This window comes from Lepidochelys olivacea (assembly GCF_965140295.1).
Source record: "Lepidochelys olivacea isolate rLepOli2 genome assembly, chromosome: 7".
Lineage (NCBI taxonomy): Eukaryota > Metazoa > Chordata > Testudines > Cheloniidae > Lepidochelys > Lepidochelys olivacea.
The window spans coordinates 107,303,125-107,316,521 of record NC_140417.1 but is presented as its reverse complement, the minus strand read 5'-3'; the positions used below and the strand labels follow the sequence as shown (position 1 = coordinate 107,316,521).

Below are 13,397 nucleotides of genomic sequence, written 5' to 3'. Positions count from 1 at the left end.
CAATGTAAAACTTTAGAGCCTACAAATCCACTGAGTCATATTTCTTGTTCAGCCGATCGTTCCGACAGACAAGTTTGTTTACATTTGCAGGAGATAATGCTGCCCGCTTCTTGTTCAAAATGTCACGTGAAAGTGAGAACAGGTGTTCTCATGGCACTGTTGTAACTGGCGTCATAAGATATTTACATGCCAGATGCGCTAAAGATTCATATGTCCCTTCACGCTTCGACCACCATTCCAGAGGACATGCATCCATGCTGATGACGGGTTCTGCTCGATAACAATCCAAAGCAGTGTGGACCGACTCATGTTCATTTTCATCATCTGAGTTAGATGCCACTAGCAGAAGGCTGATTTTCTTTTTTGGTGGTTCGGGTTCTGTAGTTTCCTCATCGGAGTGTTGCTCTTTTAAGCCTTCTGAAAGCATGCTCCACACCTCATCCCTCTCAGATTTTGGAAGGCACTTCAGATTCTTAAACCTTGGGTCGAGTGCTGTAGCTATCTTTAGAAATCTCACATTAGTACCTTCTTTGCCTTTTGTCAAATCTTCAGTGAAAGTGTTCTTAAAATGAACAATATGTGCTGAGTCATCATCCAAGACTACTATAACATGAAATATATGGCAGAATGCGGATAAAATAGAGCCAGAGACATACAATTGTCCCCCAAGGAGTTCAGTCACAAATTTAATTAACGCATTATTTTTTAACGAGTGTTATGGGCATGGAAGCATGTCCTCTGGAATGGTGGCCAAAGCATGAAGTGGCATACGAATGTTTAGCATATCTGGCATGTAAATAGCATGCAATGCTGGCTACAAAAGTCCCCTGTGAACACCTGTTCTCACTTTCTGGTGACTTTGTAAATAAGAAGTGGGCAGCATTATCTCCTTTAAATATAAACAAATTTGTTTGTCTTAGAGATTGGCTGAATGAGAAGTAGGACTGAGTGGACTTGTAGGCTCTAAAGTTTTGCATTGTTTTATTTTTGAGTGCAGTTATGTAACAAAAAAAATCTACATTTGTAAGTTGCACTTTCACGATAAAGAGATTGCACTACAGTACTTGTATGAGGTGAATTTAAAAATACTGTTCCTTTTCTTTATCAATTTTACAGATATTTGATTACAAATATTTGTAATCAAAATAATATAAAGTGAGCAGTGTACACTTTGTATTCTGTGTTGTAACTGAAATCAATTTATTTGAAAATGTAGAAAAACATCCAAAATATTTAATAAATTTCAATTGGTAGTCTACTGTTTAACAATGCAATTAAAACGGTGATTAATCATAAGAACGGCCCTACTGGGTCATAGAATCATAGCATAGAACCATAGAATATCAGGGTTGGAAGGGACCTCAGGAGGTCATCTAGTCCAACCCCCTGCTCAAAGTAGGACCAATCCCCAACTAAATCATTCCAGCCAGGGCTTTGTCAAGCCTGACCTTAAAAACTTCTAAGGAAGGAGATTCCACCACCTCACTAGGTAACTCATTCCAGTGTTTCACCACCCTCCTAGTGAAAAAGTTTTTCCTAATATCCAACCTAAACCTTCTCCACTGCAACTTGAGACCATTACTCCTCGTTCTGTCATCTGCTACCACTGAGAACAGTCTAGATCCATCCTCTTTGGAAGCCCCTTCAGGTAGTTGAAAGCACCTATCAAATCCCCCCAAAGGTCCATCTAGCCAATCCAACAGTGGCCAGTGCCAGGTGCCCCCAAGGGAATGAACAGAACAGGTAATGATCAAGTGATCCATCCCCTGTCGCTCATTCCCAGCTTCTGGCAAATAGAGGCTAGGGACGCCGTTCCTGCCCATCCTGGCTAATAGCCATTGATGGACCTATCCTCCATTAATTTATCTAGTTCTTTTTTGAACCCTGTTTTGGTCTTGGCCTTCACAATATCTTCTGGCAAGGAGTTCCACAGGTTGACTGTGCGTTGTGTGAAGAAATACTTCCTTTTATTTGTTTTAAACCTGCTGCCTATTAATTTCATTTGGTGACCCCTAGTTCTTGTGATATGAGAAGTAGTAAACAACATTTCCTTATCTACTTTCTCTATACCAGTCATGATTTTATAGACCTCAATCATATCTCCCCTTAGCCGTCTCTTTTCCAAGCTGAATAGTCCCAGTCTTATTAATCTGTCCTCAAATGGAAGCCATTCCATACCCCAATCATTGTTGTTGCCCTTTTCTGAACCTTTTCCAATTCCAATATATCTTTTTTGAGATGTGGTGACCACATTTGCATAGAGTATTCAATATGTGGGCGTGCCATGGACTTATATAGAGGCAACATGATGTTTTCTGTCCTGTTATCCATCCCTTTCTTAATTATTCCCAGCATGCTGTTCGCTTTTTAAAAAATTTTTAATCGTGATTAATTTTTATGAGTTAATCACGTAAGTTAACTGCGATTAATTGACAGCCCTAATTTTAAGTGAAATGAATATGGAGATAAATCATAGAAAATATCCTATTCCCTCCTACACAGACACTCTCAATCTTATTCTCTTCATTTCTTCTTTCTCAACCTTTCTCTGAGGGGGAAAAATAGCTATTGCAAGCAGTTATTTCTTCTATGTATTGAAAAACAAACAACATATCAAAAAGGCTAGACAAAGTATGTATTATTGCATGGCAATGTGTGGGCGGAAACCTTTAGCCTCGACTAGCCTCATCTGTGCTTAAATGGAGTTTTATGCAGTAACACAGTCATGTCTTGAGGCCAGATTTCGCAAACCCTTATTACCCGGTGCAGCGCTTATTAGTATCACTAGTCGCAGTGAAATCAATAGGACTGTTGTACTCTCAGAAGTAAGCACCACACCCAGAAGTAAGTGTTTTAGTAGATGGGGCCCTTATTGCTTAATTGAATAAGATCAAGAAAAGCACTACAAAATGATGGTGATGATGATCAGGGACATCAGGTCCTTTAACCCTGAACAAACATTTCTAGCTCCACTGGTAGGTCTATGCTAGGAGGAACTGCAAAATTGAGGATTTTTTAAATTTTTTTGGTTCAGTTCTCTCTTATAATTTTTTTCGTGTTTTTCTGTCAGCATTTTGGAGGGAAAAACACATTAGTGTAGGAATTAAATTATTAATACCAAATCTGTGGAGAGGTAAAAACATAAGACAAGTATGACGGATAGTAGACAAGGCTGAGGAAGTATATTTCAGTGCAATGAGTTTTTGGATCACTATAGAGTGTGCCTCTGATATCTTGCCTCTTGAAAGCAGATTGTCAACTTTTCAATGCACGTACTGCATGGCTTTGAAACCTCAGTGGCATGAATTGTTTTTATGTTTTGCTCCACTTTCTTTGCTGACATGAAACGAATAATCATTTCCATTGTTGGCAGCAGCAGTAATGAAGGCATCGGTAGCCACACTGCTGAAGGTTTATCTGATCCAAATTCATGTGCAGTGTCTGCAGAGGTGACGGCACAGCGAAATATCCTGCAAGAACATGGAGGACAAACTGGTTCTGACTTACTGACACAGGCTGCAGAAGCAAAGGGGAGAAGCCTACCTATCTCCATGCCTTTAGCAGAATGTGCCAAAGAATATGTCACAGCAAATCTCACAGACAGCAGTGATGATTTACCAACCCCAAAGAGTATTGTAACGGTGCCTTCCCCAAACACGGTGGATGACAAAGAAATAGGAACAGCAGATGCTATATTTGTGGACAGTGGCCCAGAAAGTGACAATATTGCTGCCTTTTCTACTAAAAAGAGTGAGAATGATCCAGAAAATACAAGCTTAGAATCTAGCCCTTCTGCAGAAGCTATTTTGACACAAGGAGTTACACAAACAAATTCATGTGAATTAGAACCATTATGGCAGAGTGAACAGCTGGATGGCAAGAGGGATTTGCATGCTGTCTCATTACCCCAGGGTAAAGAAGCAGATTACTTTACCACTCAAGAGGCCAAGCAGGGGCCAGGATTTTTGGAAGTGGGTCATAAGGAGCAGACTGTAATACAGCGAGGTGGACAGAAAACAGATGGCACAGAGAGTCTGTTAATGAAAAAGGAAACCTTAATCCTAAATTATCCCACAACAGGAGGCTCAGACAGTGAAAAATATGGAGCAGTTGTGAATGTTCAGAGTTTGAATGATAACCCTGAGCTCCGTGATGTCAACAGTTTATGTAGAAGAGATATAACCACAACTAAAGGGAATGACCCAAACCTACATCTCTCTGAAAACAATTGGAAGCAACTAGCAGCTTGCACTTTAAAGCCAGGTTTGGCTTTTAACCCTTCGGACCTGTTCCTGGTACCAAAGCCAGATGAACCTCCAGGGGAATCTGTGTCTGCAAATGAACACCAAGATCCAGGTAGAAGTAAAGCACAAAAAACAACTTCTGAAACAGTGGAACCCAGGTTTGAAAGAGAGCCTCAAAAGGTGAATTTGTTTGTTAGCACTGAACCTTTCAACATGCCTCTGTTGCTTAAGGTAGAGGGAGAGCAAAAACCAGATCTCACATCTGAAAACACCAAAGATCAAGATAGCATTAATGAAACAATAAAAGCTGATATTGTGTCAATAGAAAACATCCTTCTTTCTGGTGTAGAAAATGCTATGAATTCCACCAAGGAAGATTCCATGGTACCTGAAAGATTGGCACTGGAAAAATATGTATTGGATTTAACTTGTGGGAGTACACCCACAGAGCTGAATCTAAAAGAAACTGTCATTAAAGTACCTGCAGAAAAAACTGAAGACTCTATGGGAAAGGACAGAACAGAGGAAGTGCAAGTTATAGCAACGAGTGCATCACCTGAAGCGTTAAATGAGGCAGAAGGGATGCTATTGAACTTTGATGATAGCAACAAGCAGGACAGGAAGGATGCCAACTGGGGGCGTGATTTCAAAGAAATCAGCTTTTCAGACAAGACTTTAAGCAGTGACATAAATGAAAATGCTGTGGAAAAGCATCTGAATTCAGAGAGTCATTTGAAAGTAGCTGAAGATAATTCACTCTGTTTCCAGTGTGAACCTGAACAACAAATGAACCAAGAGAAAGCAATTGCCACACACGACTTGTCCTCAAAGTGCAGCTTTCCACTTGTGGAAACTCCACAGTTAGGCAGGGAAGAATGCCCTCTGACTTCTGATCATTTTAACTCTGACACAGAAGACAAAACTTTAGCCTTGCTAGGCTGTAAAATGACTGAAAAGGTTTGTTCAGTTAATGCACATGGTTCACCACTTCTGCACTCTCAGGACAGTAATATTATGCAAACTAAGCAAGATGAATCCTGGGAACACACTTTTGCTCAAGACGCTATATTGGAGTTTGAGTGCAAAACGAAGCATCAAGAAATGTTTCAAAGCAATGAAGGGTCTGAAGAAAATATACAGACTCCCAAATCAGAACTTGAACATCAGGGCTTAAGTGAATTGATAGGAACTACTGGCTGTGTTGCACTACACACAGCAAAAATTCAGGAGGCCTCGTGTATTTGTGAAAGCAAAGAATGGACCAGACAAGTAGCGGAGGTGCCTAATAGTGATCCTGCGTGCGTATCTGCAACTGTTGTTGAACATAGCAGTGCTGTAGACATTAAAGAAAAGAATGAAATTAAGCAGAAGGACTGCAGAGCTGAAGTGGAAAGCTGTGTAGATGATAAAGATTTGGCACTGAAAAAGGAATGCACATCTGACACACCAAAGCAAGTTCAGGAGGAACAAATTGCTGCAAAAGGTGACAAAAGTATGCGAGTGGCTCATTCTGAAATCTCTCAAGCATCAGCAAATACTGTGGAGTTCAGTCCCCAGCAAAAGCAGTGGAGTTTAGAAGAATCCCATGATAGCAGCATAACTGAGAATAAACAGCCATCCGAGAGTGACAAAGATGGCTCTCCAGAGACCCTTAAAAGCTGTATTAAAGAAAAGCAAGAAATGGCAGATGTTTCAATAACCTTTCCACAAACAGAGCAAAGAGAGAGCCTGAACTTTGCTGCCAGAAATAGTCAACAGCACATTTCAAATATAGGGTTTGAAAAACACAAACACCAAAGCAATCTGAAAACTGTCACAAGTACTGATGAACAGGAACATAAAGAAATGGCTCAGAAAAATGAGCATTTAGTGGAGTTAAGTTATCAGAGTGACTGTCAGGACACATGCAGAAGCAAATCAGATATGTCTCTAGACATGACAAGCAGCCCTCAAACAGCACCTTCTGTGCTAGAGCCAGAGCCATTCAAATATAATCCTGATGCAGTGCCAGGGGAGGACTCAAATAAAAATACTGCTTGCTTGAAAGGAAACATGTGCAACACTGAGCATTTGCAGAATATTTCTGATCTGAAGGTAGCTACTTTGCAAGACTGCACTCAGCAAAGTAAAACTGACCCAGAGGCAGAAGGAAATCGCTTCAGTAGGCAGATCACTAGCAAGCCCAAGCAGGAGAATAATTCTTTGATCTCAGTCAGTCATCATGAAGAAGCGTGTCAAGATGATGCATTTTCAAAAGAATCTGACATAAATGAACAGCCAGACAGCATATGTAAGACAGCAGACAATACTAATGTAAGCAGTGCTGGTGCTATTGACTGTATTCCAGGGGTACAGAATTCAGTAAGTGTCACTGAGATACCACAGACTTCGCTAACTGGTATTGAAATAACCTGTTCTGATGATGACTCTGAAGAAAATATATATGAAAAAAACAAGAATGATACTCAAATACCTAGTTCAGAAAACCAAGAAAAAATGCAATTGGTGGTGAAAGGCTCAGTTCTAGAAACAAAAAAGGATCTGATTTCAGACAGTGAAATCATCCCAAAAGTTGAAAATATAAAATTAAATTTTGAACGGGACTCTTCTATTGCAGAGACAAGCAATCGGAAAGTAGATGCAAATTCAGGTGCAAAGGAATATCCTTGTGAATTACAGGAACACAGGGAAGTGGTGCCCAACAATGCTTCATATACATTCAACTGCATTAAAAAAGCCGAGAATGAGCATTTGCCTGCTAGCTCTGAAACGGAAGAATTCCCAATTCTTTCTACATCGACCTTTGCATTGGATCATCATAGTGAAGCTAGCCAGCAACCTGAAAACTCTAAGAATGACGGTATTGTGGGTGAGTTACTAAATAATAAGCTGATAGTTAAAACATGCCAAAATGTCTTAGAAGCTGCTTCTGATTTGCAGAGTACAGCTGATGCTACCGTACCTGTGCATTTAAAAGATATTTCACCAGGGATAATAAGCACAGCTGATCAAAACAGCAGTGAAGCAGCCCATTTAGAAAATACTTCCATGAAAGAAACAAGTATTCCTGGCCAAAGTTTCCAGTGTGAAGGAGAGAGTATTTCACCCATACCAGATTCTGCTGATGCAGGGCAGTTTGCAGGAAACTTATCACAATTTAATTTTGAGAAGCTGAAGAAGGAGATATCTGCAATTAAAACTAAAGGAACAAAAAGTGATGTAAACTTCAAAGCACAGCAAAGTGTCAGTTCAACGGAGCCTCTGTTCAGTCTTCCTAGCCTAGGAGAGAGGCTGCTGAGTCTTTCATCTGCTGGTAAACAAGAAGGATGTAATGAGGAAATTGCAACAAATATCTGTGTAGATGACAAGTACAGGAAGATCTTAGAAAACTCTGGAAGTGCAGAGAAAACTGAAAATGTTTTGAAAGAGAATAATAGCATAACCAAGACAAAAATAAATATTTCCAAGCAGATGGCAGAAAGGGAGAATGATGTTCCGAGCTCCAGGACCTTTGGTGCTGATGCCAGCTTTCCTGATTTCAGGGAGCATCTCAGTAAAATATTTGAGAAACCTGTGCTCAATGATCTGAATGCTGAATTACCCCAGCTTTCATCTGAAATGTATGCAGGCAGTCGGCAGAGTCCCATGGTTAAAGTTATACCTGTTCTGCAAAGTGCTGAGAACTTTTCAGAGCCTAACACAGTAGGTGAAGGAGTTGATGGAAGCATCAATAATGCAGGACAAGAAAGTGACTCAGAAATAGAGAGACAAGAGTTGCCTTTGGATTCTGAGATTTTTAGCAAAGTTCCCAAAGAGAAGTCAGCACAGCAAGAAGACATGCTCAGAGAACTAAAGCTTCCAGAAAACGAGGAACATAAACAGGCAGGTACCTTTTCAGAAAAGAAAGTTTCCAAATTGGATGGTTCTAAACCTGTTGAACTGCCTCTTACGAATTTAAGAAAGCTGGACAACAAAACTGACAGCACAAAAAGCAGTAAGATGGAAACAGAGGAAGGTACACATACTAGCAGTATGAATGCTGGAGCTCCTGTGGATCAAGAGATAGAAAAGCTGGAATCTGATTCATCTGATGGGGCCGAAACTGAAAACGTAACTGCATCTTATGACAATAAGGACCAGCCCACTATTCCTGGGACCTCTTCAGAAGATACAGGCACCGTTCCAAAGAATGATTTAGAAAGTGCTGCCATCCCAGAGGCAGAGGAATGTAATTTAATTGTACAATGTAATGCAGAATCAGAAGATCTGATATCTTCTGAAAATCATTGCCAGGACTTTATGCCAAATGAGCAGAAGAAAAGTAAAGATTGTCACCCAAGCACTGTCAATGGTACCTGCAACAGGTCAGCATCAACAGTTGTTCAAGGAGACCTCTTCAAAGCTGACATGAAAAGAGATGATCTTTGTATGTTGTCTGGTGAAACCCAAGAGAAATCCACTCACAATAATGTTGTGCATGAAATTAAGTCTCAGGATGACACATGTATGATGCTGGATGCTTTGGGAAGTAGAAAATGCCTGGAAATATTAGGAAATCTTCAAGACCCACAGCAGGGAAAAGAAGCAACAATACATGGATTAATAGATCACGTTAAAAATGAATTAAGCCACGATGATCATTCCCAGGCTGACTTTAAACATGAATTCAGCAGTGTGACTAAGGGGGATGTGAAGGAAGAAAGTGACACCACGTTCAGCATAGCAGAGGCAGAAGCTTCTATATGTGAGCAACTTGGAGACCCCCTTAAAACAGGTATTACAAGGACAGTATTAATTAGTGAATGTGATGCAGCTTTGAAAGCAAGCATTCAAGATCAAGGGACAGATACAAACCAGCATTACTCAGAAACTATTACAGGGATGGAGCCAGAAGAGGATTTTGTAAGTACAGATTTTAATGTTGCTTCTGAAAATCAATGGAGCAAGATGCATTCAGAACATGACAGCTCACCGCTGGATGCCGAAGAAAAGATACCAACCCCTTCATTCACTGAGCCTAAGAAACATCACATCAATGAACTTCTGGACATGGTTACTGAAGGATTACCTACAGAAAGGTACTTACTTTAAATTAATTTTGTGAGACAGAGTTGTCATTGTCCTAGGGTTGCAGAGGGATATATTTTACACATATAAATCTGTTGTTTGTGATGCAGGTTTTCAGGTGGGCATGGTTCCCATTGACTTTAGACTAAAATTTGGTCTCAGTAGAAGACATTTTAAATCGCTTGTAAGGTCTAAATATAATAGAAGTGACCTTTTGGGACTTGTAAAGACCTTGATTTTCAACAGCTTCATTGACCTTTCCGGTTCTTAAACTCCTCTGTAGTGATTCTGTTATGACCCCAATTTTCACACTGCATTGCCTAAAGTTAGTGAAGTAAATTAAATTTAGAAGCCTTAAATAGGTGTGCTTTAGTTGAAAAATTGGGCCTGCAGTGTTTTCCTTGTAGACTGTAATCTGAAAGTTAAAAAACTCAGCTGCCTTACAACCTTGATTACTCTAACCTCAGTTATCCTGATCCACTGTTGTTCAGAACGGTCCCATTCCCTGATATATTGAATAGTATTTGTATTACCACAGCATCTAGGAGCCCTAGTCATGGAGCAGTGCCTCACTATGCTAGGCATTGTACAAACCCAGGGCAAAAAGATGGTTCCTGCCCCAAAGAATTTATAATCTAAATAGAAGACTGACAAAAGATGAATACTTTTGGGGTGCGGGGGAGTACACATGCTAATTATGTTAACAATGCCCTTGATTGTTTGATAATATTCAGTGTCCCCAAAGACATTCAATTAACTGAGGTTGCATTTGTATATTATCTGTGTACAATGTTAGGAGTTCATATGTGTAGCTTTCTTAAGGGTTTGTGTATGTGCAAAATATTTTGTTGGGAGCTCAAGAATGCCTCAAACATGGTTTTTATTTTAAAAACGGTAAATGAAATTTGTTTTCTTCTGTGCATTTTGAAGAAATTTTGAATTTCTAGTATGAGCACAGATGTTAATTCAAAAGAATATCAACCTATAACCTCTTTACCACTAACTAATCATATCACTGCTTTTTCCATAACCTCAGCAACTTCCCTGAGCCCTGTCATTCTCTTCTTCCTGTACCTGAAAAGGATGCTATAGCTGTAACAGCCAAGGCCACCTCACATGAGGCAAGAGATGACATCAGAGTAGAAAGGTACTGTGAAAAGCTTAAGTATTTCAGAGGGCAATAATGCTCTATTTAGATGCATTCTTTCTTGGTATTATAGATATGAAAAAGATGTAATTGAATAGGAAGGAAAAATAATGTTTATCAATGCCACATTCTTTAAAGTTGCCATGGTAAAACAGTGATATGAGGGGAAAATTAAGGTCTCTGTCCTCCATCCTTTAATATTGCCCATTATGGTGGAAAAATAAGGGTTTTACTTCCTTTCTATGTAATTCTGGGACAGAAGCTCAATACAACATACTTTTCTGAACAAAATATACACTAAAAAAGCCATCAAATTATGATAAGGTTTAATAACAAAATTTATTTTCTTTTGGTCTCCTTAGAAATCTGTTTATAAACGGATAGGATAAAATTAGATCCCAAGTTTCATAATCTCTCTCTTGAGCTTGTTTTCCTGTGCGTGTGTCTTTTTTTAAAAAGGATGGAGGATGCATAGTATAGTCATTTTCAAATTTACCATACCAACTGTCTGCCTGGTCTAAAATAGCTCAGAAGCCAAGAAAGAGTGTGTGTATGTGTTTAAATTAGGGTGGGTATCATTCTTTAAATTAATACCTGTGGCAAACAGGGTGAGGTCTTTGGAACAGCTGTTGGCAATTCATAAGTTATTTGCTTAATACTTGCATATGCTTGAATTCATTGTCACCTGTTTTTCCAGTATGAGTATTTTGTACCAACAAGCAGCTGCTACTTCTGTAAGCACAAATGTAACTTTTATATCTATATGACTGTCAGTGCATGTGCTATACTGTGTGCCGAGCAATTTGAAATCTGTGTGAGTGTAGATTTCACAGAACAAGGACTTCCAAAGGTAAAGAGGAGACCCTGCCTTTGTTTAGTCTTGTTTCTCATAAGAATATGCAATTATTAAAAAAGAGAGCTAGAAAACATCTATTGAGCCAGCTAGTTTATCCCCTGTTGTTTTAGTGTATTGACCAGTCCATTTTTAGATAACTCAGGAACAGGGGCTTCCTTCATATTCCTTGGCAGATTGTTCTACAATCCAGTGGGTCTCATTCTTAGCAAATATTTCCAGATATGCAGCCTAAAACGTTCTTTGTTTAATTTCGTACTCTGTCCCATATATCCCCGTCTCAGGATCTTCTGCCTCAAAAAAGTGGTATCCGTTTATCCCTTTGCTATAGTAAATATCCAGGGTAAAGTTTGCAGACATGAGAAAATGGCACATGAATTTGGGCCTGCGATGTTTATCTGCGGTAGGGGCAGAGGAGATTCTAGTCATGAAAAATCCCAAACCAGGGTATTTGAGTGGAAATAGGTGTTTTGTTAGGAAAAGGAAATTGGTGTGTCTTGTGTTACGTAAGGGGTGGTTTTCAACCCTCGTCAATTCCAAGATAACTTATAGTGAAACTTCAGTTGTGTTAGGTAGAAGGGGCCTAAATTATTGTTGTTTATTTAAGCACCTTCTTAGAAGATGGAATTCTTAATTTTCAGGACCTTCCTCTACTTTCTGGTTCGGGCAGGGGCTAGGTGGTTGCTTCTGTGGTGGTAGTACAAGTGGGAGATCCAAACAGTGCCCCTATAACAACCAGGAAGAGTCCCAACCTATGCTGAGACCTTGCCTGGGTAAAGGGGATATTCCAGCCCCAGTGCCTTCCTCTCTAATATCCACCATGGGTTGGCGTGATTATTTTCAGGAGAGTGGGTTATGCCAGAAATTCTTGTGCTTCTGGGGGAAAGTGGAGCAAAGTGCTACTAGTAGAAACAGGAGGGTTGTGTTGGCAGGTCTCTGATGCAGACCAAGCTGTTGGTGACTACAGACGCTTAAGGAGAGGGAAACTATCCTCTCTTTCCTCTTCTCCAGGGGCAGCAAACTTCTTTTACTGGCTCCTGCTGTATTGCCAACTCTTGCCATTGTTTGGAAGTCTCATAACATTTGTGGGTTTATTTTAAAGCCCCAGCTCCTGGAGTCTCATGATGATTAAATGGAAGGGAAAAAAAGTTAATTTCCTGCCTTGTGGCTGCAGAGAATAGCTCAATAATATCACTCCAAAGGCTCAAAAACCAGGAGCCAAACAAAAATAACCCAAATTTTATTATTTTCAAAATCCCAAGCCAGTCCCATGATTTTGGAGGGCCTGGATTCCGAGTTTGGAATGCATGGGGTTGGAATCACTTCGTGCTTAGCAGATGGCTACTCCATCACCCTCTACTTTCCTCCTGCGTGTTCTTTACTGGGGAAGAAAAGGAGATATACGTAGAAAAGGCCTGAACATGCCCCCAAACTGCAGACCACAAATCCTCAGCACTATGGAGTGATAGCACTTTCATTAGATGAGGCCTTTTTTTTTGCTCAAGAGAGTACCAGAATAGCATCCTGTGCTCTTGTTGCTGCATAGGTATGCTGAGGGAAGAGGTTCCCTATACAAAGGCACTTCCTGTACAAGTGCAACGGAATAACATAGGCCTATATATACTTAGAAATCATTGCACCTACCACTGATATGCAGAGGAGTTATTGAGCAGTGCACCACAGCCATTTAGAACAAGATATGAAGAAAATTCTATATCCAATTGAAAAGTGGTATGGGCATTTTTAGATACATTTCTGTAACTATATGGGAATTTGGCTGGGACACCAGAACAAATATCCAATCTTGAAAAAGTACCCTGGGAGGTTTAATGATTAAATGCTGTGATGTCGTTCCCAGATGTGCTGCTTTTAGGTGCTAGGAATAGATTAGTTGATTTGGCAAAGTATCCAATTTATTAGTGGACTTCCAGACAGTTCAGAGGGTTAGAGATGCTCAGTTTACGAAGCTGGGGCTAGATTGTGTAGGTATGCAATGGGGGGAAGGGTGTAAAGAGCCACGAAGCAGGCCACAACTGCAGATATGATTGCACAATCTCCGCTGAGCGCAGTTACCCCAAAGATGAAG

General features: G+C 40.0%; 1 protein-coding gene across 1 annotated transcript in view; it reads left to right on the top strand.

The window, feature by feature from the left end:
• TACC2 (transforming acidic coiled-coil containing protein 2) overlaps positions 1–13,397 on the top strand; it is a 182,828-nt gene that overhangs the window by 30,279 nt on the left and 139,152 nt on the right. The window contains exons 4-5 of the mRNA XM_084634856.1: positions 3,377–9,322; positions 10,348–10,458. Coding sequence (XP_084490982.1) covers positions 3,377–9,322; positions 10,348–10,458 — 6,057 coding nt within the window. The remainder of the gene's footprint in view (positions 1–3,376; positions 9,323–10,347; positions 10,459–13,397) is intronic.